The sequence below is a fragment of the Lepisosteus platostomus genome, chromosome 10 (assembly GCF_059453375.1).
Source record: "Lepisosteus platostomus isolate fLepPlt1 chromosome 10, fLepPlt1.hap1, whole genome shotgun sequence".
NCBI lineage: Eukaryota > Metazoa > Chordata > Actinopteri > Semionotiformes > Lepisosteidae > Lepisosteus > Lepisosteus platostomus.
In genome coordinates this window covers 45,097,802-45,124,472 of record NC_142620.1, presented here as the reverse complement: position 1 = coordinate 45,124,472, position 26,671 = coordinate 45,097,802, and the positions used below count along the sequence as shown (strand labels likewise).

Below are 26,671 nucleotides of genomic sequence, written 5' to 3'. Positions count from 1 at the left end.
GTACTGAGTGAACAGTGACGAAAGATGTTGTGGAGAAAGAATTCAGGCCCATCAGCATTCACACCATAGTGTGAATAGTGATAGTGATTCATTTCTCCATTTCAGTAGAAAGCAGTGGTTAGTAAATCTTTAAAAGTACAAGAATAGTTTTCTTTACATCAGCACAGAAAATACATCGGCAATATTGCACAGAAGGTATAGTTATCTACATGATCCTTTCTCAGAATTCCAGAGCAATGTAAGAGATGTGTTACCAGATTAGACAACAGTAGGCTCTGTAAAGTGTTTCAGTATTAAAAGTGCAATGCTTACCCTCTGCCCAGTCTCGTAATTTGATTTCACAGCAGATGAGAGGTGCCCCAACTCTCCCAGTGCTGTAATCCGCCACTGTAGAGGAGAAGAATGACCATTTAAGATTTTGTTTCATAGTAAAAGGTCCTTATGGATTTGCACCTCGTTTCCAGCTACATTTTTTTTTTTAGGTGGACTCATCATTAACCATCACTGACATCTTGAAACTGAGAAAGAGCTGTTTACTAAACCAACCAGTACACAAGAAGCCCACCATCCTTACCTGAGTAAGCCTGTGCTAATAAATAAGGAAGAATACTGGTAAATACTCATGTCAAGTCATTGAAAGAGGCTGGTTATATCTACTTGCAGTAATATCCCATATGTTTAATACTATTTATTGTGTTTGTAAAGGGGGGTACTATGTATGAAGAATTCCTAGCTTTGCCCTTATGTAAAATTACATGGAAAATTAAAGCCAAAACAACAAACTTACTTAATTGAGAAGTTTCTTCAGCAGCCAGTAAATGCCACAGAGTGTCCCAACCCCCTTAAGAGTGGACTATTGTGCAACAATTCAGGAAATCCTAGTTTAGCTTCCAAACACTCACAGACAAGTGGTAACTTGTCAGCAACATTTTTACAGTGTCCACCTACTATAAAAAGTGCTGCAACACTAAAAACAAAAACAGGGAGTGTCTCATCTCTGCAGTGACAGTTTATCCTACTCTTGAGTGCACGCTTTTAGATTAGATTGACGGGCCTGTAGCAGTTTTTAGTGCCAGTGGTGAAGCAAATTGGCAAATTCTGTTATGCTTTTCATGCATAACTTTAGAGGCATAGTAAAATGAATCACAAATGTATTATATGGACATGCTGTTAAAAAGGAACCTATATTTTACTAATGTTTAGGCTGTTGTCAGCGCAATTTGGTAGATTTGGGTTATGGAGCACAAGGTGATAGCAGATTTGAGATAAAGATAGCAGTACAATTTAGATGCGAGGACATTAGATGGTAAGAAATGTTGCAGGATGGCAGGATCGTCTCTCATCTGAGCTACATTCTATGTCCTACCACCTTCTCCTCCTGACCATCTGGTGAAAAACAATTGGTCAAGTGAAGACTGAAAGACTAGACACTGTAGGCTTCCAGGGTTCACCATGTCTGTCTTGAGACAGAGGGCAGATCCACTGTAGTGCGTGACACCAGTGGGTAAATTAGGTCAGATCCACTGTAGTGCGTGACACCAGTGGGTAAATGAGGGCAGATCCACTGTAGTGCGTGACACCAGTGGAAGAAGGAACTGAGAGAACAGTGAGCGAGAGAAAGGCCAGCTCAGAGTTCACTGGACATGTGAGTTTTCTAGAGAGTCCTGAGAGCAGCTGAGTGTTTTGAAAGAGAAGCCTTTCTAGAAATGATTGTTGAATAGACACATTTTAGAGACAGTAAGCAGCTTTGCTGTCTGGCTTTTATTAGCCAAGCATTTTGAAGTACTAGGAGCTCAAAGAGTACTACGGTTTCTGTGTTTTTTGTTTAATATGCACCTCACAATAAATATAAGAGCGCAATTACCTTTACAGCTGTGTTCCTGTCCTTGTTCCCCTGGGGTCAGCCTAATTAAAGATTTTGTTACAGCACCCTGCTCCCCAGGTATATCACAGTATTTATAATGCAACTAGTCAGCTGTTCATGTTGCAGCTACAAAAATATTCCCATCAACACAAAGATGGTTCAGCTGAGCTGTCATTGCCAACTTATTGTCACACTGCGTTCTTATTGAAAGAAACAGCGGGGTACTCATCCTTTGCAGTAAGGTAGATAAATTCAGCCATTTGTATTTATTTTTTTGTTTGTCATCTAACTGGATAGTTATGATTTTAAATTGGGGAAATAACAGTTAAACATCCCTTTTGCAGGGAGGTAAGTGTTTTCACGTACCTTCTGTGATTGTGCCAGCTCCACATGTCTCTGTCAACCCGTAACCTTGACCCACAGGACAGCAAAAGCAGATATTCATAAATCTCTGGGTCGCGGAGGAGAGGGGAGCCCCGCCACAAAGCATCATTCGCACACTGCCTCCCAGCAGAGCCTTCACTTTCTTAAACAGCAGCCTATACCAAAATAAAACAGAAAGGTAAGCACATCCTATACTCCCAAGGATATCAATTGGCAGATGTAATTATCCATGTGCAAACACATTCATATAATTCAGATTTATAATAACTATATCTATCATTCATAAGGAAAGTGTTCCATTCCGGAGTAAAGCATGGATACTAGAACTGAAGGGGCAGCATGGTGGACCAGTGATTTCCATTGCTGTCTCACAGCCCTGGGGGTCTGGCATCAATTCCCAGTGTTATTTGCATGGCGTTTGTTTGTTCTCCCTGTTTGTACGAATTTCCTCCAGGTGCTCTGGTCTCCTCCCACAGTACAAAGACATACTGGTAGGTGTCCCAGGTGTACGTGTGTCTGTGTGCGTGTCCTGCAATGGACTGGCATCTCATCCAGGGTGTATTCTGCCTTGCGCCCGTTGCTTGCCAACTTCCGACTTCCCCCATGACTCTCAATGGGATAAAGCAGTTGGATGGATAAATGGACCAGAATTAATATGTTTAATTTTTGTTTTTTTGTATTCAGTCAAATCCTATCCTAAAATAATGAACCAGACATGGAGAGTCTTTTTGTCCTAGGCCTAACCCACTCATTACAATTCTATGAAGTTACATCTAAGCTGTTCACCATTTAACTGTGTGAAGGCCTGTCAGTTGTGGGTCTTCTGTCCCTTAGTGGCATACCTTGTCATCTCTGAGGTGATCTTACTGATATGGGGTTGCCTAGCTAGTGTTTACAAATAATATATTTGTGTCTCAGGCAGCTGCATTATGAATATTAGACAGACAATATAACTTTAGAAATTCTATGGAAGTCAGCTTTTTTCTTTTGATGTTGTTTAGTATTCTGAGGAAAAAAATGAGAAGGAGTCCGTCTCCATTAAAAGTTCACTACATTTTTTTGATGGTATGAATCTAAATATTGCTCCTGGCGAAAGAAAATTAACTTACACATTACAGAGCGGTGCATCATATCCCATTTTGATCTGCTCCAGCTTGTAGTTATAGCCCAGTTTAAAGAGCGTTCTCTGTACATAGCTCATCTCCTGCACCTTACTCATTACGTTCTTATAGATGCGGTCCATTATTTCCTACAAGAAAGAAGGAACAATGTAGAAAAAACAAAGTGCAAAAAGCACAGTGTTATTTACCTTTCTATACCCATTTAAACACATAGGGTACATCTAAACTTAAAAGGTCTAATTACACTATACATTTTTATCACATTTACAATATTTTTTGGTGCACTGAGGAAATGAGTGATACATTTGCCTTAGACCTTTTCTCCTTTACATGATAAGCCAGACTTCCTTTTGGCAGGATGCTCTTATCAATTTGAGAGGAAGAGAAGAGTCAAGGCGCAGTTTTAAATTAAACCTTACTGAAAAGGTAAGAGGCACTTTAGTCCACCCTACAGTACCTTGCAGAAGTTTTGACCCCTTTCGTTGATGTTGCATTTCACAGAGACATGTCTTAAAACGTGAATGGCCAAACTGAACACTTTTCTGAATGAAGGAGGTTAAATGTCAGCACAAAATACCAAACAACTAAAAGGCAAAAATATGCTGATTGCACAAGCATTCACCCCCCTGAGTCAATACTTGGTGAAAAGACCTTTAGCAGCAATTACAGCTGTGGGTCTGCTAACTTTCCACCCATTCTTCTTTGCAAATGTCAGCTTTAGTTATTTGGGGATCACTGATAGCCTTGCAGTAAACGTTCTAGTGGTGTCAAGTCAGAACTTTGACTCTGCCACTCAAGGATATTCACTTTCTTATTGTTAAGCCACTCCAGTGTAGTCTGGCCTTGAGCATTGAGATACTGGTTTTTGATCTTCAGAAGACTGAAACAGTATTGCAGTATTTGCTGACATTTAACATCTTTCACCCGTAAATGTGTTCAATTTCAGTATGAGCAAGTTTTGAGTTTTAAGTATTAGAAGGGGGTACTTTTGCAAGGATCTATAGATCACAAGGCTAAGCCCTTATTGAATATTTCAAGATTTCTACAAAATTAGTGAGTAACCTGTTCATTCTGGATCTTTCCTTAAATGAAATTAGTTGTTTGTATATAATTTGGCCTACAAGGTTATAGGAAAGATAAAACTGCTCTGGAATCAGTCCAGAGAAAAGCACACAGATACTTTCTGGGGCTAAAAGGAATACTCTATACAGACAGGAGGAAAAACTGAATCTTTTTTATCTATTGTAATCAGGATTTATTTTAAATACTTGTATCAGGTTTCCTCATCAGGATATTTAAAGAAAGGACCTGACAAGTATTGAAAATCCACAAAGACATTGCCATAGTTAATTCTGCAGGCATCTACATAAAGAACACAAACATGAAATAGAGGACAAATAAAAACTATGTAGAAGTGCATTTAAAATGGAGAAGAGGAGGCATGTCTTTTCCAAAAAGGGTGGTGTGTGTGTGTGTGGAATAAGTTACCCAGTCTTATTGTGAAAGATGATACCCTGACCTCTTTCAAAAACAGCAGAATTCATTACCCACTAACTGCCAAAAGAGCTAGATGAGCAAAATGGTGTTCTTGTGTTTGTAACTTGTAACATTTTAATCGTACTTATATTACAACATATTAGGATGTAGGTAACTGTATTCCCATGCTACAGAAATTTAACTCCTAGTGAATAACTGATATCCAATAGTGTTTAGAATTGGGTTGAGTTTTTTTAAACATATACATCAGACCTTACTCATTCATCTTCGTCTAGAGACTAGATAATCATTTTCAAACATATCACAGTCATACAGGAATTCACATTTTAAACTATAAATATGCTATAAGAACCCAGAACTGAAATGAATTCATCTGGAGCATATCCTATAGTGCTTTATATAGAGTTTTTTGTAGCTTGCATTCGTATCCTTGTTGGACAATTAGGGGGAAAAAATGAAACATACAGTATTTGCTTATTGTGTGGTCTCAAGAAAAGGAAAACAGAGCAAGACAGAGAGGGAGTACAGTTACAAAACTTGACAGGTGTTAAAGGGGAAACGCAGTCCCAAATTCTCAGACCAGCTATTAAAGTTTGGTAATAAAATAAATTCAATGACCGTAAAGAAAAATTCTACAAATTTCGTCTTAAACACAAAATTGTGAACTTTGTGAAAGCACGGTAAGTCACCATGCCGTCACAAACCCCTGATCTCGCGAGAGCGAGAGTTCCCACGAATTGTGACGTGAAGCGGCCGTTCCTGCTCTCTAGTCACTGTATTGGATTAAAAGAGATGTATTCACAAGCCTGCTTGTTCACAATGTAAAAGGGCCACTTCATTCAATCTCAGAATATGGTGCTGAACGTACCTGGAAGCTTGGTCTATTTAGTGAAGTAAATTGGAGGTTTTTCAAGTTACTTTGTACACTTTACTTTTATTGTGGTTTGAAATGCACTCCTCAATGTTGATTCTTTCTAACCCCAAAATATAAAAAGAGTTGCAATGCCCCTTTAAACAGTAAAGATGGTATCCTACGTTGGAAGAAAAACTTCTCTAAGAACTGCATACAGGAAACCTGTATCCCTACCGGAACAGCGGCCATCAACGTTGGCTTCAGCACACTGCAGTCTCCCTTACTACCCTTCTTGATCTTAGTTGACTGCAGGACAAACCAAAAAAGAAAAATCCATGTTAATCATGTTGTCAAAATAAAAAACGATTTCGGTTGCATGTCATTGTTACCAAGTAAAAAGCTTCAGGGGGTGATTTACAGAAAAAAAATTATCTGTTAACCACGGACCTTCCTTTTCCAGAAGATTAAGTTCACAGGGACAAAGATAGTACTGCACAATGACAAAATTTCACAATGTTTTCTACGGTAAAAAAGAAAAGATATCTTCTTCCATTTGGTTCCTGAGTTCCTGTTTGGTATCAAAGCATTACTAATTCTTTCCCCATGACAAAAATGCATACTTTTAAGTCCTCTTAAATAAAACATTGTGCTATACTAACACGGGATATATTCACAGTAGTTACAGAAACAAAAATCATCTGATAAAAGAAAAAAAGCAAGAACTGTTTAATTCATTTCTGTGACATCTGTGAAATTATGTTGGAGATCCATGCCAAATGCATTATTATTACTTAAAGTTTTAATGTGTGCTGTAGATCCTGCCATTAGTGGAAACGCGTTCACAAAACTAACTGAAGGAACGTTCTGGTCACCAACAGTTTTGTTCACAGTTAGGTCATAAATATTCCATAGAAGCCGTTTTCCCTTAATGGGCTCCACCTTAAAAATGAGCAGAGTCAAACTTAAAACGTCCATATTTCTTATGATGCTTCCGGGATTTACATTTGCCATCATTCCGTCATTCACCAGTAACGTTTATCAAGGCCCCAGGCCAAGCATTTAAATTATTCAGTTTTTTTAATCATTAACAAAATTGGGCAATATTTGTTAATTGTGTATTTCACAAAAGAGACCTAAGTGTGCCAGGTATTAAAATCACTCATGATAAACAAACCTCCAGGGTTTAGTGGCATCAGGATTTTATCGATACATCATAAGCAAAACTATTCAAACACTAAATCATGACAGACTCATGTTCAAATATATCACCTACCCATAAAAGACACTAAACTGAACCAAGTAATTATAGACCAATAGCACTGAGCTTGAAGAAGCTACCATATCGATGAAAATGGCATCTGTTGACACCAGTTTTGTGCCCTGTGAAATGTGGGGAAACTATAAAATGTAAACAGTATGTAGTTACAATACGTAGTTAAAAGTGTAGATTTTAAATCAAGGGATACTGTGTTAAAACTGTACAATGCACTTTTTTCACCTCATTTTAAATATTGTGTACAGCATTAGTTATAGCATCACAAAAAAAGATATTGCTGGTTTGGAATCAATCCAGACACGAGGGACCAGATACATTCCTGGGCTTAAAGTAATGATCCTCCTCTGATCGACTACAAAAACTGAACTTTTTTAGTCTTTTAGTCTTTTTTAGTTCCTCTGAAACAGAAACCAGAGGACACATGTGGGACTGCATTTACAATCAGAACAAGGGGTACTATATTAACACAAAGGGTTGTGGGAATCTGGAACTTGCTATCCATCCATGTTGTTGAAGTCAATAATTAATCAGCTACGAATAACCAAATAAGATGGTCCAACTGGTCCCCTCTCATTTCCAACTTTTATGTCCTCTTGTTTATTCCTCGCTGTGTGTGGCTATTTGTTCAAAGCTCCAAAGGAATCCAACATTTAATAATGAATAAAAAGAATAAACATCCTTTTACCTGATCAGACAGTGTTTGCGGAGAAGAGTAACCTATCCTGCAGCCATATGTGACACAGGAAATCTCAGCTGTCATTTCCAGAACATGTGCAAGAGGCAAGTAGCCAATATAAGTGTCTTTTGGGCTGTGAAATGAAACAAGAAAAACATTTTTATATAATATATGGGAAATTTTAGGCATCTTGCAAAGCAATCTTTGTAAAGGCAGCAGTATGGACAGGATGTTAGTGCTCTGGGCTTTGGATGGCTGTGTGTAGCAGGTGGGACACTGCTGTGGTCCCTTTGATCAAGATACTTCACTCAGATAATTCCAGTAAAATGTCCTGGATTAGAAATCAGCCACTCTCCACAGATGCCACAACTTCTCCGGTTCAATAAAAGCTTTCATTCTTTTTTTTAGCCCTTTCAAATCCAAAGCTCTCTATTTTTAAGAGTCACATTACTTTTTTCAAGAAAGGTCCATAGATCCTGGTTTCAAACTATTGTGGTCGTATGTATCCATGGGTTACCTCTTGTAAAATCGAAAAGAACAAGTGCAAACAATCCACATTGGCCCTGAACGATCTGGCACTGTTTGCTCTTACTTGACTGTAATTAAGTGTTCACCAAAAAGACAAATACATCATAATGTAAGAGTATAAGCACCTCTTCTAAGAACTAATCAAGATAGCCAAGAGCTATTGTTAGTGTGATTTCAACAGTAGTCAAGTGTTTGGAGCAGACTAACATACAAATAAACTATAACGAGCACAACACATGTTCTTATACATCATGTGTCTGTTTTTTGACCTTTCCTTAAGTCATGTGCTCTTACCCCAGTCCTGGTATTCTCTCACACTGTCCTGTCATGCCTGCAATCAGGTTGCTGTGAATGATCATGACTCCTTTAGGGCGTCCAGTGGAACCACTAGTGTACATGACCACAGCAAGGTCTGTGGGCTGAGGGTGACACGGGGTCACGCTCACTATGGAGAGAAAATGTTACAGAACAGTTATAAAATCAAACCAGTTACCCGCATATGCCTAACCTGTCCGATTTACATTTTCAAATGCTTAGTAACAAAATGGTTTAACACAACCAAACTATTGTAAGTAATAACTAAACTAATGACTAGAACTGGAACTAAAACAGGCTGGAAGGGGACTGACGACAACTGTTGGGCATTTTCTCACATTCTTTACACTGCCACGGAAACACAATGAAAGCTCAGTTTGTTTCATTTAACTACTTCAATGCAGGTTCAAGCCCAGAACCAAGTACCGCATGTGTAATTTGAGTTAAGTAACATAAAGAAGATAGGAGTCCAGAATGTGTTGTTAATCTGTAAAAAGATAGCCAGTTATGTTGTGAAAGATCACACCCTTGTGCATTTAAAACTCTGCCATCAGTTTTTCAAACCAGGGAGACATTTCACATAATGGCAGGAAAAGTTATGCAAAGGAAAAAAATAACTGTACACATTACTTGAGATATTTTATTATCTTTTGAGATTTCAGCTCCAAGTTAACAGCTCAATGCCGAGACCAACCACCCTTCTTAAAATTCAATACTTGAACTCACGGTTCTCTGGCTTTCCTCCCAGCTCCTGAACTGACTCCATGCTATGAATATGCAGCCCTTCTGGGTATCCAGTTTTGCTTGCATTCTTCTTATCCACACAAATAATGTGTTTTAGGTTCTTAATTTCTGGCAGAACCTTCTGTTTGGAGAGATCAGCAAGGGGTATGATCATAAAATTATTTTCTTAAAGTTCATACATATTCAAAGCTTCTGAGAAACCAATTAAAACCTATTTCTACAGTTTTCAAATCATCACATAATTATGAGCAACCCCTACAAAAATGTAGCAGTTTAATAAAGCACTGCAAATTCATCTAAAGTTTAATTCAAGCTTGTTCTTCCTTTTACATTTTGACTTACCACATGGCCTTCAATAACAAATACTAATTTCTGTTAATTGTGACATTTCTTTCTTTGCATTATACTTTTGTTTTGTAACTCAATGCTGCCATTTGTGTGCACTACCAAATGAAATATCAAGACAAAGGCACAAAAGGCAGCTGAATGAGAAGACCTCACCATTGGTTCCAAGACCTGAAACTGAAGCTGAATGCAATTAAACAACTTTCTGCAATTTATACATCATTAGTTTATGAATGTGCTCTAAACCCTACCTGTTCTAAAACTGATTCCTGGTCCACTTTTGGTACATTTGAAAAATTAATTATAAATACCGCAGGATTCTTTTCATGTTTATTTCTAATGAAGACATGTGTGAGGGACATACTAACTAAAACCAAATACACACATTTAGACGGACTCACCTTAAGTTTAGTTTCAAGAAGTTCAACACTAGTAATAAGATGAGTGACACCAGATTCATTCAGGCCATAGGCCACAGCATCCTCTCCCAAAGTGGCGTACAGGGTAACCACTATAAAAAGAAGATTAACACAGAATTTCAAAATCCCGTTCTTTAACAAAAATATACAAAAGCAGCCAAAGACAGTTCCAAATAACACCATGTATGCAAAATGCATTAACATCAGCTCCTCAACTTTAAACTTGCCTGTGTTTCTAGTTATCGACAGTTGTTCCAGCTAAATGTATTGCACAGAAACCCACAGGAAAGAAATTAGATCAATCAAATATTGAGATAGAAACTGAAGAGTACTGCTCTGTTTGTACTGTGTACAACTACGGACAAATACTAAAGGAAATACCAGTTAAGCTGTAAAAAACTTCATTAGAAAACAAGAATGGTCTTGCACAATTATACACAGGGTGAAGAGGAAAATATAAAATGCCTCTTCTCAATAGTGGCACTTATAGATCTCTTGATTTTCGGTGGCAGAGAAATGCAGTTCTTACCTGGGAAATTGCGCCTAAAGCAGGCCTGTGCTGCAATCATCCACTCGGCCCTGGTCTCACAGAAAATGGCTATGGTATTCTTTGGTTGCTGTCCCAAAGCTGCTATCCCACTGCCAAAAAGAGTGACTTGACGGTTTACGTCTTCATAAGTGAGCCATTTGTATTCTCCAAGAATCAACTAGAAAAAAAAAATCTTTGTTAAACATCTTTTCTCACACGGGTTTTTCCTGGACACACTCAATGTTACAGGTCTTAGGAAATCTTTAAACCACCACCTCAGGGAGGTTTTTTAATATCATTTACATGCTTACATTTCTTATAGAGTATCTTCCCACAGGTTCAACGAAAATCATGACCACAGCCGTTGACATTACTGCAATTCTACAGGAAGGGACGTCCAAAAACACTTTTGAGGTGTTTACTGTATCTGATATTTTGGGGACAAGAGCTTCAATACATAATTAAATTACCCCAAACAAAAGCAGTGAAGAAGGTTTACCATAGTACCTACCTTTCAAGTGATAAAAGTTGAGTTTTTAACTTTAATTCGTAACTGTAGTCTCATGAAGGCTGTATAGATTTGTTTATATTTAAGTTAACACCCACAGTAATGCCTGCCTTCTGGCACTACTGGCATAACAGCTATAATTTAAACAAATAATTTGAAGGCAGCAACTGCATCTAGCATTGAGGTTGCAGCAGAATTTCAGGCAGCAACTCGGGAAGAGGCTATCATCAGATTCTTCTGTTCCTACCTTTAAAAAAATGGGAATAGTTTCCCTCACAATTTTACAAAAAACACATTTTCACGGGTAACCATGGGGACCATGGATAAGAGTGCAAATGCAGAAAACCGTACCGCTCTTACCTTTTTAAATACTTTCCCGGTGGGCTGCGTTTCATTTTCTTCGGTCAGTACCTCCCTGGTTCCCAGGCAGTCTGCTTTGCCAAACCTCTGGACGGCATGGTCAAACAGCTTGTCCAGAGTATCCTTCCCCTCAAAGTCCATTGTGGCCAGAGATTGAAAATGATCCACCGAACGATAGGGACCTTCAGCCTTGCCGGTGGTGGATTTGGCTTTAATCCGCTTGGCCATAGTCTTTTTCTTTCGGGCGTCAGTAAGGAAATACCATGGGATAAAGGTAAGGAGTGTGTACAGCCACATAAACAGATGGACAGGGAGCAACATAATGGAATGTACTTCTGCTCTGAAATTCATTGTGCAACGGGATTGTAAGTTAAACAGCACCAGCGTTTTAAAAACCAAAAAGGACAGAGAAAGCTAAAAATGACGTATGGCTCTTTGCGAGGGTTTAGACTACAAGGCTTTGAGGCGGTTAGCAGCAAGATGTGGTGCCAGGGCAGATGAAAAAATAATAAAAAAACGAAAAGGTAGCAGCTGTAGCAGCAACTGAAGTCTATGTCATGTATTCAGTACAACCCAAACATCAGGAGATCTAAGTCTAAAAGCAGCAGACAGGTCGGACGGGTTCAGGAGAGCAGATGGAAAGAAAAAAAAAGAGAAAAGGAATGTTAGTTACACGATAATAACTGCAACTTGATACGCGGCACACTTTAAAGCTGAAGTTGGAGCATGCATGTGTCTGCAATTTCATTTTAAAATTGTGGTAAAATGAGGTCAATTCACAACATTAAAGGAACTGGAAGGATTCATTTGCTTCTCGCATATGATTAGAACAAAAAAAAAAAACAACCGGCTATACTTCTACCAGCCATAATTTGTAGTTTGCTGTAAAAAAACAAAACCACAGAGCTGCTTTTAAGTGTTGCACTTCATGAACTATGGCTTATTGTTCAAAGTTCCTCCAATAACTTCCACACACAACTGCTTAAGCAGTAGGCCTGATCAGTGATAAGTGACAGAATACACTCTGATTTGTTCTCTCGTCTTAAACATTAATGTTTTAAACTGGATCAACACCCCACATGAAATAAAACATAAAACGCCTATATAAGTAAAAAACAATTAAAAAAATTCCACAGATATAAATCACCCAAAATTAAGGACAAAGTGAACTTATTACGCCTCCAGATCTCAAAAGGTACAAAGAAATAAATATTGTACCAGATGCATCCAGGGGGCAAAATGGTTTCAGACAAGATCTGAAAAAAGCTCAGCCCGCAACAGTGAATACTGTATTGGGTTTTGTTTCATAAATAAGCTTTTTACTTATTTATGAAACAAAAAAAGAGAAAAGCTTTTAAATTTTAAGTTCGATATTTTGAAAGGTACTGGACTACTACGCTACTGGAATACTGCTTTTAAAATATGTTCATCAATTTCTTTAATGAAAGTCTGAAGTCAAGCATTTTTTCCGCTGTAGTTGTCCTTGTAAGGAAGATGCACACAAATATATTTATTAATGTTATATTTGGATACATGTCATAACCTTTCAACAAATGAGCTTGGAATTATTTTAAATTGGATTTCCAGAGTATTCCAAAATATTGATTTATACCTCAAAGCGTTCCTTACAGTTGCAGTGGAGGATTAATTGGTAATTATATGGTGTTGATAAAGATTTCAAACAATGCGCAGACAAAGTGATCATAGCATGCAGTCTTTATTTAAAAGTAGCATTAAACAGTCCCCTCCAAAGTATTGGTACAGAAATGCCAAAACTTATTTTTGCATTACAGTCAACCAGTTGTATTTGCTAATGACATGAATATGAATTCTATGTATAATGTAATGTACATTTTGGGGTTATGCTGTGTATAACTATATTGTGGTATTAGATCAAAAATAAATTATGCTCAAACTAGTTATTTCAAGTGACCATAAATAAAATCATAAGAATTATTACTAATAAGAGATGGCCGTCCAGCCCAACTATCTCATGTGGATGTTATACCACATATACTCATCATATTAGAAAAAAAACATACTAAGAAGTACGTGATAATGTATGTACGCAAATATCTCAGAACAAAATATTGTAGTTATCATTCATTATCTCATTATCACAAACATTGCTTGGCTATAAAGCAAAAAAATAACAGTTCTGACTTTATAGTCCAAAAACTTTGGAGTGCATTGAAAAAATGGCACACAAGCACAGCAAAAAGCTTAACAAAAAGACACAGCCAACATGCAGCAAAAGATCAGCTTTAGAATGTCAATCCACAATACACCCCAGCAGTGAAAAAAAGATTACAATTTAGATTCATACACCATACCCTTGCATTAATGGGCATCTCAAACAATTTACATTTAAAAAATTACAGCATTCAGTAATATTGCATCTCATGCACTTCAATGTTTTTATGGTCGACAGAGGCTTGTCCCCTTAGACGATCAAAATGTGGCTGATTCCCACTCAGACTAAAGTTACCTGTACGTTTATCACAGGTTTCTCTAGAGGAAAGGAGCTCTTTTCTAAAAACAGGAGTAAAGAACCTTTGTAAACATGGTTTACATTACAATTAAATAAGCTAAAGAATTGTCAGGGATGTGTGACAGTGCTACATGGTGATCAAGATAACTTAAAAGTATAAAATTACAAGCGATTATTCGTGACAACTCTGTGAACAGCATGATAAACAAGCAGAGCAAAGTCACTTCCTATCTACATTTTTATCTTTGATCACTAATCTTGCATATCTGATGTACTCACAGAAGGGTTCAGTGAGGCAAAAGAACGAAGTTGAAGGCACACGAAATAGTATTTTAAAAATACTGAAATACTGTAGAGAACGGGGGTCAATTTTCAGTGATCTATTTAACTTTTTTTTTTAATCCTTGTCCCTGGTCTCCAATTCCAATGTTTAACTTTTTTATTCAGCAAAAGAATCTTTAAAAAATAAAATGATTTACTAAACCAATTCAGTACTTACAGAAATTTCACCAGCAAATTCTTCAAATTGAGGTTCTTATCCCTTTATGGACTGACACAAGCCTGAAACAAGAAAAACAACCCAGTAATGTAATTTCAGTTCTTTACAGCACTCCAGTACATAACAGGACAGAACATCATGGACTGTGACACTTTTGATTACTGGTTGTAAATGCAATAATCCAACACCGAATTAATGAGTTTATCACCAAGAGACAGTATCTGATTTGGACTTAAAGAAAAAGTGCACGCGATTCATATTCAGAAACCGCATCAGAAATGAGCAGATGCAGCAGCAGTTCAAGAGCTCGAGTGGAAAATAAGGATTAATATCTCAATGTCTGTGAGAGCGTGCCATGTTCACAAACCACACATTGAGTATCTTGGGTTTAATTCCAGCCAATGGGGTTCCAATCTGTGGTATTTGCATATTCTCCCAATCTTCTATGAGTTCCCTCAAACCTCCCAAATACACAAACATTGGGTTACCCTAAACTGTCCATCCTACAAGGCTTGAAAGTGCATCTCTCCCTTGTATATGCGATATGAGACTTGATTACCATTATGATTCCTGGAATGTGTGTATACTTAAGTATAAACACCTCAGTCGTAAAGCAGTAAGATGACAACTTTTATGTATTTATAAATAAAAACCTTAAGTTTATAAGGTCTGAACAAAGTTCATATTACAGCACAACAATATTTAAGAACACAATTAAAGTACCAGTGCTCCTAAATTCATTTTTAAACACATATATAGCACAAAATGGTTGTTACCCAATAGCTGCTTCTCTGCCTACACGACCTCAAACATCCACAAAAAACAGGCTGTTTATAAATATTTACTGAAGAAGTTGTGGTGTTTCCTGCATGTGATAAATATGCCAGTTCTGTTAGTAAAACCCCGTTATCAAATGACCGATTTGTCATTCCTTGACTTAATATTGGGTGGTCTCTGTATTTTATTTGGGGAAATCTAGAAGTTCATACAAACAAAAAGTAACATGAAAAGATGTGCAACGCAGTGAGACCAACACCAGCACTGGCAAAATTACCCAGATCATCTACTCTCGCTTAAAAAGCAGGACATCAGTCTGTATTTACTGTAGGTCTCAGTTCTGTTGCCATTAATAAGACATTTTTTCAATGAACGCATGGGAATCCTCCTGACATTTTCTCTGTTTTCAGATGTTTTTCAGAATTCTCATACGACATGCCTTCTCTGGCTTACTCAATACTCAGTCCTTAAACCATCAGACAGTGGAAGGCAGATAAACAGTTGTGGTTATTGCTCAACTCCTTATATCATGCAAACTACTGTTTCTCAACACACAGGATTAAAGATTTATTGGCATTCCTGAGTCACTTTGTACACTCAGATTAATACTTTTCCAATTATTGTATTTCCAATTTTGATAAGCACTGCTGTCCTTTGTACTGTTTTGTACTTAGGCTTAACATTTAACTAGGGCTTTGCCATGACCCTCAACAGGATAAGCAGCTTTCTGGTAATTGATGGTTATATTATATATGCGTGTTTGTGTATTGTTCTAAACACCCTTTAGCGAACCGTTTGCTTTGCGCCAAGTCTAGTATCTATGGAAATCTATGGAAATCAAACGTAAACATTGCACTACAATGGAAAAAGTTTCACCCTCACATACTGTGTGTGGACTCAGTAGGTGGATACAGGTCTTCTGGGGTGAGGAAACTGGAAAGTACTGTATACTACACTGAAAACTGTTATTGAAGTAAACATACACCTTACTAACCTGACCTCTTTCAATAAGCTGATTGAAACTTCATAATTATATCCAAAACAAACTGAAATGAACATTTTCATTACCAATAAGGAGCTGAGAAGACAGTTTATCTTTTAAAAGTATTATACATCAATCGGATATCCTTCTTCTCAATAAGGCAGAAAAGGCTTAGTCTAAGTAAAAGTAGTTTTCTACACAGTTAACTTTTTTCTCTATTAATTTAAAATGACCCTAATAGGTTTGCATTAAAGGTAAAGTTGAACAAACCCTGTAGTTGTTTTATTTCCTATATATTTTACAATTACAAACGTTCCGAGTCCTAGCGTGGCTATTAAAAGAAAGGTCTGAAAGAAAACTTGCAATCTGAGGTTTAGTACCGAGAGTCAGCAAAAACCATAGAATTTCCATCATTTTGGTACAAAATGTCCCTTCCAGATTATATCAAGTACGTGCCTTTTCATTACTGATAAACTGAACAAATACTAAGTCACTCCTGGAAAGGAATATTCCTTTGGTTTATGGCTTGGCTAACACGTTTTTACCAAGTCATTAAATCCGTACAAAATAAGTCAAGAAAATCTTTACTAAAATAGAATTCAGAAGATTCTGTGCCTCACTACACTCCCTTCTTACCTTGTTAGGAACTATTCAGACTTTTTAAAGGACTAAACCTCCCGTCCCAGCCCCTCTCCTCCAACAGCTAAATTCAACGACTTAAGAATTCTTATCATCATTTCAACTATTTTTCAACAAGTATGGTCATGCAGCACAAAAACTTTTAAGAACAATTCAACAGGAAATCTTACCTCGTGACTCCCGCAAGGATCAAGCTTTCACAGCAGAAGTTTCTGCTTTGAGAAAATTAAATAGTCAGCCCTACTACGCAGATTCTAAACATTATATCTCCGGTATCGACAGAGTAAGTGCTCCTCAATCTTTGCAGTCCGTTTTTCTTCGAGGCGACCCTTTTGACTTTTGCCTCTTCTCTGTCACAACCTGTTACCCAATCATATGTACGGCCTTGGAAGGAAATGATACAGTCCCCATCGCCGTCATTCCATGACTCAGAGAAGTGTTAGACAAGAATGCGGCTGTGAGTCAGCCCCTCTCGGAAAGCTCAAAACCACACACACACACCCCTTACAAAGTGTTCTGCAACACTATCATTTTTAACAGCTTATTGCGTCGTGGTATTTTTTTACATAAGCTGATAAGAAACAAGAAAGACACGTTTAAAATGAAGTTCTCCAAGTCAGGGATGAAAAAAAAATGAGAGGGCTTGTCTATGCGGAAAGCGTTGGGACTTTAGAAGCGCACAAGGCATACTAATTGAAAACAGAGCTATCACTGAAGCACGAATCACAAGATTTGCTTTACGGCCAATAAAACCTGTCTGTGTAAAGATTTTTTCAATAACTTGATTTGAAGGATCAATCTATAATCACGGACGAGTTTAAAGCAAATTGCTAAATACTGTAACGCTTCGGGGTTCACGTGGGCGCCCTCGCCTCTGCCGCCTCAGGTCGGCCCCCACCGTCGGGGACTCGAACCCGGGCCTCCGGCGTCACTCAACAGGGACCGCAGCCGCCGTGCTGACGGGGGATTTCCCTTTGGCTCAAGTGGCTGAGTCCCTGTTGAATGACGCCGGAGGTCCGGGTTTGAGTCCCCGACGGTGGGGGGGCCGACCTGAGGCGGCAGTGGCGAGGGCGCCCACGTGAATCCCGAAGCGTTACAATAGATTGTCACCAACTAAGGTAACAAAATATTCCATATACACAAAATGTGCTCTGTTGTTAGTTCACATGTATGCCAGTAAGATCTGATGGGTTATCTTTGTTTTTCAGTCTCATACATTTAATTTCCTCATAATTCTATTTTAAATATAGGCTAGAGTTCAGACAAAGAAAAACTGATCTATTTTGCAGGTACTTCAGTAAGCTGTGAAATTACTTCAGTTAGTGCTGTCTTTGCAACATATGAATACGTATGAATTAGCCAACTTTCATTTTCTTTACATCATCACATGTAGAAATGCTATGTGAGGAAATATTTTCCTCGACTTAAAATTTACCTTTGGCATAGTTTAAAAGCCAGTGATGCAACAACGACTACAATATATAGTCTAGTTTCTGCGTTGCCAGACAATCCCTAGCTAGGCTGTTGCGTTTACCTCATCCTTTAAATTACAACATAAAACCAAGAATTTTGACCTTTATACACAGTAACCTTGGCGATCAAGCTTAACCTACTCCAAAAAATGAAGACCTGACCTTTAAAGTTTCTGAAAGGAACAGATTGAAAACAAAGAATCGTTTTTATCTTATAAAAAAACAGTCCAGAGACACTTTATTGTTTTGTTCTTCTAAGAACAGTTGCATTATCATTGGACTAACTACCAAAAATATTGGACTTATAGTAAATAATATCAATAACAAATACAAATATTATAGTTTAAACATACCCCAAAACATTATTCAGATTCTTGTTTTGAATTAAAAATATCACCGCTGTGAAAATCTCAATGCATAATTCACTTTTCCAGATTTTGTGCCTACTCTCTCGGCTTTTCTCCATTCTTGCTTTTTTCAGACGTCATTAAATTGCCTCTCCATATAGAAATCTGTGGATTTCTTTAAAACAAACATAAAGGCCGATTGGAAGTGAAAAAAAAACATTTATTATCTCCACAACATAGATGCTGTCCAAACACAAGAGCCTTGAAAGATATCTTTACTCAGATAAAGGCAAGACCACAGAAATAGAAAGGCTGGCCCAAAGGTGGACAGCTTGCACAACTGTTTGATAAATACTGCATAAATTGTTTAACTTGGAAATAAAATTTAAACAGATTACAATAAATAATAAATGAAGACTCGAGGACTTGTGAAATATGGACACTAATGTAAGTAGGTTTTTTTTTCCCCCATGTGCGTTTTAAAACAAAAAGCTTTTTTAAAAAAAAATAACGAAAGCACAACTTCAGATATTTTTAATAATCGGATCCTAACACAAATCTTAGCAAATAGATGCACGAAAAAGCTACATAAACACAGTGAGTAACTGAATGCCACACACACACATTCTAATCTGTTGAAGTATCCTTTGGTATTTTCCTATGTATGTGACGTAATACAGTAATATACAACAGAGTTAACAGAGATTCTTGATGTAAAAGAGGAAGGTGGGTACATAATGTCTTACCTCTTAGGCCAAGTAGGTAAAAGGTTACTGGCAAGTTAAATACTGATGTTTATGGTCTGGAATTCTGTTAATGCAAACCAGTTATTACAAATCCCACAAACTCTGCCTCTTAACACTTAACCACTTATATCATTATAAAAATATGACATGAAAAACTTCAAATAATGAATTAAATCTATAAACCTATATTTCATTGACCACTTTGAAATGTTTTCTCTCCTTTAGCTGGAACCGAAAAGCTCTTAAGTTTATTTTTTGGTAAAAATAACCAATGGAAATTAAAATGTTTTTTTTTTCCAGGACATCTTTTTAATGACACTAAAACAGTTAAAAATATTATTAAGCCCACATTTTCTTGTCCCATTTCCAGGCTCATATATTTCTTTCAATTTGAAAAGATTCTTTATGACATAATGTTGCTAAGATTGACAAGAAAATAAATACATTGGAATTAAAAACAAAACTGTTGTAAAGGGCACACTATGTGAGTATATACAGAGGGATATAAACTTGTATATTGATATTGTTTTCCTTGGTTGTTAGTTGTTAGTCTAGTTAGTAAACAAGAAATAGGTAGTTCCTCAAAACGAATAGTGTACTACTGGTGAAATATGAAAGAAAACATCCGGATCGGACTACATCATCATGACTGAACAGATGTTGAACAATAAGCATTTTGCTCCTTACTTTACACATTTGCTTGTCTCTTCAGACAAGGTTATTACAGTTGTTTTGCAATGCCGGGTTATCAGATGCATCACAGCGTTCAGCATTTGATCAGAAGTGAACTCCACTGCAACTCAAGGCCTTAACCTCAAAAATAAATTAAACAGCACCATATCAACAGCAATCCACAATTGTAACTGTGCTCACAAAGAATCATGGCACAATCAGGACATCTTTCTATTTAAGAAATCGCACAAGCAAAAGGGTTGGTAGATGAACGTTAGTCAAAATTATTTTTTTCCTCAATCATTACTTGTGGAGCAGCAGAAAGAATTAGTGGTTGGGAGCTGTTTACTTGGAACAGGAAGACTGTGGGTTCCAGTCTCAGGATTACTCAACGATATAAAAGTATTATCCAGATACTTAGCATTCAAAGCTGAAAGTGAACAGTATATGATGCAAGGTGACGTACTAAAATTAGTTGTAGAAATTTTTTTAATTACACTAAATGATCAAAAATGGTGAAGCTGTGAAGCTCATGGTAGTCACTTGAAATCTTGTTTCAGTATAGATGGACATTAAAGAGCATCACACCAAAGGTGACACAGTATGTGTGATAGATTTGTTTGAGCAAAGGTAGCCTAAATTAATTTAGTCAGATCAAATAATGATACAATAATATGTATATACTGCATATACACACACAAGTATGAAGTTATTTAACTATAACTTTTATTAAAATACAAGAGCATACACTAGATTCCGTGACTCAACAAGAACACTATAAGTCACAGAATTAGTGACACATCAAGAACAAATAAAGATGCAAGAATTATTTCCTCACTGACCCTTCACTTACTTGGCCCTACACAAAAACAGAATTCATTCTCTATCCATTTAAATCCCCAACATCTATTTGAAGACCATTGCCCTGATAAAAATACCTTTAAGCTGTCATCATTTGCAGGAAACAGCCTTACTATCAAAAGGAAGTAAGAGGTTATGGAAATAAAAAAAAACAAGTCAGCACTAATTTTCTTTCTTTGGGTGGAGGAGGAGGATGTTGGTGGCTTATGATTTCTGTTGAAGAACAGCATATTCTTATCTTGAATCTGAAGAGTAGTAAAATCTTATTTCACACTGAAAGGAGTCAATGGTAAAGGCTACACATCCCACAGCACAGCAATCCTCCTTAATGCTTATAAAGCCTCAACTACACTAACACAACGCAAACATGGTGGTCATATTACTGTATGTAATCCTGGTAACAGAACAATACTGAGACAAACTGGGAAACAATTTACGTGGAACTAATTTAAAGGTCCCACACTACTGCATTTTAACTAACAGACGTATGAACCATATTTTCCATAACACCACCTTACATTGTGTCTAAAAGCTCATGTTTTCCAGATCTCAAAGGTACAAACTAAAATAAAGAATTATCAGAATATTGTAAATAAGGACTGATAATTCTTCTTAAACAGGAAAGTGGGCTCTATCTCTGTAAAGTTATATAAACACATCAGCAACAAAGTACAATCTATCGACAAATCTTAATGTAGAAAATAAGTAATTCTACATGTAGGCCTACAAAATTTGTATTTCCCAATGTTTCGCTGTAATCGATTTATTTATATCCGTTTACAATTAAATGCATCTTAAGGGAAAACAAGCCTTATTTGTTTGTGTTTTGTAAATACACTTAGGCAATATGTTTTTTGCATTTTCAGTTATGTATATACCCTACAACAAACACTCTGTGATGGTACCTACCAATTACTTGCCAAAAATTCAAATTTTTTCCAATATTCCTTTGTGCTAAATACCACAAACAAATCTCAATGTCATACACAAGCACAGTTCAAAGACAGCATGCAAATGTAAACAACCATTTACCTTTCACAGAAGAATCCACAGAGGCATTTAGTAGTCTTGCCATGCTAATTTACTATTTCACCAAACATGTCAACTGAAAACTTGAAAATATCAGGTTGTCTGTACTACACACCTACTCCATTTTTTTTTTTTGCAAAAGTCCTAGTTTAGACTTACATTTCCAATGATTATGTATTTAATGCTTAAATGTAAGGGTTAGGCTTTTAAAGTATTTTATAGTGGGATTCCTTACAACCCCTTTCCCAGCCACCTCTTCTAAACCCAACTTTAAATATTCAGCCCTTTGTAGGATAAAACTGAAATTACATTTTCAAACGCATTCAAGGATAGCTATTTGTCTGTGCATGGCATTACTTTTATATAGGCTATAGCCGAAAGCTGCATTTCACATCAACTCCCTCGAAAACACAAATATGACACAAGTAACAATGTTAAGGGAACAAAGAAAGACTGAAGAAATATTTGGTTTCGATTTTGTTTGAATTTGTGTTGCTCCAGGGACTGTGAAATATTCTCACTTAACAATTTAATCATGCACATCACTTAACGTGTACGATTAAGTCAAATAGGAACAGCACCACGCTTGCCAAATAAAGCTTGAATATGTGTTTGTAGGATGTATGTCTTGAATAGAGAAACAGAAATCAATCGAGGGTTTGGAGTCTGGTATTACTGTAGCAGGCTCTGAGAGGACGCATAAGGTTTGTGGACTTCCAAACTGTCTCAGAACTGCATCAGCATGATTGTGTCAACGAAATGTAATAGAATTTTGGGGCTGACTACAGTAAACACAGTAACCCATACTTTTGCCCAAGTTAAATAATTAGGACCCATCCAGCAATCACAAATTCACAAATCCAGTTTCTGTTTGGTAGAAAGAAAAAACGTCTCAGGTAAACCAAGCCCATCATCAAGCCTATGTTTTATCATTTGAGAGTGCTGGACAAGTTAAAGATATGATTTAATTCAGGCTTTGGGTGCAATGGGTCCTAAATATATGTGGAAAAGCACAGCAAGGGCATAACTGTGCCTTTAGAGTTTAAGCAGGGATCTTTTTATCTCCCTTAGCCAGAACTAGCAAAAAAAACAGCCAATGTACTGCAACTCCATCACCTCCAAGAACAGATCCCTAAGTCTGAAAATATATCCCACCCTATTTCAATATAAGGTCTCATATGTAATCTGAGTAATCAATAGCACACCATCTCTTATTTCTCTGCAGCACTGTACTATCTGAAGTAGCCAATTATATTGGAGCTCGTGGCTCACACCACTCTGAGCAGCTGCTGTGTCACAACAGGTGGAAATAAGGCGACAGCTCCAGAAACGTTATGCAGATTATCAATGCTAGTCTTTCTAGACCGAAAAGCAACCCTCTTTTTCCCCCGCAGCTCTCTTATCAGGAAACATCCACAGAAATTATTTAATTGTGGATTTTTATGGTCAACAATAACATTACAAGCTAGTTTACAACTGATTGCACTAAGTCTGCATCCATGCTGTTCAATGATGCCTGAATCTCACTACACACTAAAAGGCTGATTGTTCAAAAAGTTACCAGCAAAGGTTTTACTACCATGCAAAAGAAACATATTTAGATCACCGTAAATTTCCTACAAATAAAGTGCTACAGATAATGAAGGAGGTTTATGTACGTGTATAGCAACTCCCTGTCTGCATTATTTTTTATTAAAAACATGCCTATTTTCTACTACATATATTCAATTAAAAGAATTACATTTGTTTTACTATAATGATGTAAGTGGCATTGGTCTATCATGAATGTTATTATTTTAATATAGTTGTGAGTTGGAAATTATTTCTGTTCCCATGAACAGACCAGAACCCTCATAGTTACTGTCCTGGTCTTAAAGCAAATGGGTTTAATTGGGAAAATTTGTAAAATCAGCAGAAAGGAGATTACATTGGCATAGATTAGTGTGTATACTGAGAAAGCTCCTACCCAAAAGAATTAAAGAAAGAATCTAGGAAGTCCACGACAAAAAAACAACAACAACAACAAAACAACGTGATGAAAAAGTCACAAGATATTTGAAAAGCTATTTGATAACCCACTGTTACAACAATAGAAGATGTTGGCCTAATAAATAAAATCCAAAAGGAAGATGAGGTCTTGCCGCTGACGTCAGCAATGTCACCGCAGAACACACCATACACCCAGAACCAACCAGCCAAAAGCGTGCATGACGTCACATGTCCCTCCCTCCCTCCCTCCCTTTTTACACGCAACCCTTAACCGAAAGTAACCTCAGCTCGTTGTTGGGGTGGGTGGCTAGGGGGAATGAACTCGTTGACTGCCGACTCAGAAAAGCAAGAAACAGTAGTAAAACGCTTCCAATAAACGCCAGTCGTAAGGGACTATACATTGTATACAAACTGACGGATATATGATTTTTGTTTCTTATCGAGTATAGTATATCAAAGGTCCGCTGACATTTGGAAAAGCTTTAACGAAAACAATGTTAAAAATCTGAAAAAAGAACAGGTTTTTAACTACCGCTCGTTAAACATATTTCCGAGCCATCTGTTCAATTTTTAATAAGGTAACCCCACATGCGCCCCATCGTCACTATAGAAACGACATCGTCGGATGTCTTCGTTCTATTACTGTGCTGCTGGATTCAGCTAACAACTAACAACTGATAGGGTAGCTCTGTCTGACAGCAACTGTCATTCGTAAATTGATCTGCTTTTAATTTAAACGTAGGGGGTGGGTTTGTGACAAGGAGAGCTGTCTCATACGTCTCGAAATTAATGGCGCTTGGTCAGGCCGCCGTAGTACTTGTCTTTTTAAAAAAAAATCTTACAGTTTATCTTAGTTTGCATGGTCTTTGAAAGGCTTTTCTGTCTTTAGTCATTAGTTTCCCCTTTATATGAAGTCGAACTAGATCTAAAACAAGAGCATTGCCAAACTGTACCATGATAGACCTTCACATGACGTGTGTTTTCCGAGATCTAAGGGCAAAGTATTAACTTCACGCAGGAGATTAATTTTTAATCGAAAGCGTTATAAAACAAATTCCAATCAACTCATTTTAAGGGTTCTTTTTACAGGAAAACGGTGTTTACCGACAGGAAAGCGACGTTTCTTGACTCAATATTCCTAATCCGACTATATTATAGAACACAAAAAAAGGGATTCAAATATGGCTATCACCTACATCGCAGACTGTACCCGGTGTCACTTGATGCACGCAAGATAAAGGGTAAAACTATCCGGTAACACTGTCTTTACAGATCGTCTTCGCTCATTAACATACCAAAGATTTCATTTAAGATCAACAATGGTTACCTTTTTTTCCCCAAGAAAAACCCGTCAAAAATTCGAATCAAGCTACCGATTCCTTACAATTCTCGATAAAATCTATTTCCTTTTCATCACGACCGTTTAGATGAATAAAACATTACAGGGCAAACACTATCACTTCTGTTGGGTACCGTATTCTGATCCCCTAGAGCTATCTACAGCTATGAGCGTTAGAAAACAATGCGTGGACAACAATCACCTGTCTAACTATTAATTTCAGACTACTGCGCGGACAGCATTGATCATTTTGAAACTGTCACGCTTCTCTTGCCAGAGGCGAGGTCCTGATCATGCTTCCGGTATGTTATTCTGAACGTGGCGCTTTTTCTTCTTGCAGCGGCTAATGATGGAAATACATCAAGGAAGCGAACATCACATTAAGAGAGACGCATACAACTAGTTTTGGTAAATCGGGTTTAACTAAGTGCTCCCATCACTTTCGTTTTATTTATTTCACAAAGCCAGTCAAGATATGACCTACCTGTCTAATCGCTAAAACACGTTAGTTCTCGCTGTAGACACGTCCCAGCACACAAGAGGAACTAGTACAGTTACGGACACGTTTTGCTTCCTCATGAGGCAAGCACGTTAGGACTACTGGATGTTTTTAATGTAAAGGCGTGAGATAACTTTCGCTTAGCTTTTCGGATATATTAAATATTGTTGACAGTTAGGTATATTAGGCTAATACAGCAAATACACAGTAACTAGCCATGACAGTAGTAAAACTAACGAGAGCGTTAGTGACAGCCGGCTTTAATTCTTACCTGTGACACGCCGGCCAAGAGCTGCTTCTTTCTCTGAACGAAGAAATGTTTGACCGAAAGTAACCTCTCACCTTCCGGAGAAAACCCGGAAATAAGACGTCATCTGACTCCATCCTTTTGTAGCCAATAGCCGCTGACATAATGGCCACACCTTCAACGAGCCTCGCAAACCTTTTTTTTAAAGCATTGCAGGAGGCGGTAACGTGAAATGCAGAACAAATGCGTTTTGGAGGAGCTTTCTTTCATGAAAAGAGCTCCCGGATTTTTGCACCTCATTTTTCATCTCTCACTAAACTGTTTCTCTTCACGCGCTTATAAAATATAAAACGACGTTAAAAGATTAACGAAAATCTCTTTATTTCTGCAAGTGACCCAGATCCATGAAAGGCAGAGAAACTTGGTACAAACGCACAGTTAACCGTATGTTTGCCAAAATGCAGCAGACAAGAGCTCCCATAAAATCAGACGAAGCTCATTTTTGTATGATGCGTAAACTCGATTTCTTCCTCCATTATGTAATTCACATAAGGAGCTTAAGTTTAGCCAGTAGCCTTAACACTCTGCAACTCACAACTTGCAACCCACTGAAGGTAAGCAGGTGTGAGCCTGGTCAGTACCTGGATGGGAGACCTCCTGGGA

At 37.4% G+C, this 26,671-nt stretch overlaps 1 protein-coding gene across 8 annotated transcripts in view; it reads right to left on the bottom strand.

Moving 5' to 3' along the window:
- acsl4a (acyl-CoA synthetase long chain family member 4a) overlaps window positions 1-26,113 on the bottom strand; it is a 33,235-nt gene extending 7,122 nt beyond the window's left edge. Inside the window, exons 1-13 of one of the 8 annotated variants that reach the window (XM_088649185.1) lie at window positions 26,033-26,110; window positions 14,410-14,471; window positions 13,908-13,951; window positions 11,420-12,014; window positions 10,552-10,729; window positions 10,005-10,114; window positions 9,241-9,379; window positions 8,494-8,644; window positions 7,681-7,804; window positions 5,954-6,025; window positions 3,358-3,497; window positions 2,231-2,403; window positions 313-387 (exon numbers count right to left, since the gene is read on the bottom strand). In XM_088649185.1, coding sequence (XP_088505311.1) covers window positions 313-387; window positions 2,231-2,403; window positions 3,358-3,497; window positions 5,954-6,025; window positions 7,681-7,804; window positions 8,494-8,644; window positions 9,241-9,379; window positions 10,005-10,114; window positions 10,552-10,729; window positions 11,420-11,770 — 1,513 coding nt within the window. In that variant the 5' untranslated portion in view covers window positions 11,771-12,014; window positions 13,908-13,951; window positions 14,410-14,471; window positions 26,033-26,110. Of the gene's footprint in view, window positions 1-312; window positions 388-2,230; window positions 2,404-3,357; window positions 3,498-5,953; window positions 6,026-7,680; window positions 7,805-8,493; window positions 8,645-9,240; window positions 9,380-10,004; window positions 10,115-10,551; window positions 10,730-11,419; window positions 12,015-13,907; window positions 13,952-14,409; window positions 14,472-16,977; window positions 17,282-26,032 lie in introns of those variants that run through there. The other 7 variants (XM_088649183.1, XM_088649184.1, XM_088649190.1 and 4 more) reach the window with 7 other exon arrangements.
- Window positions 26,114-26,671: the final 558 nt, after the last annotated feature.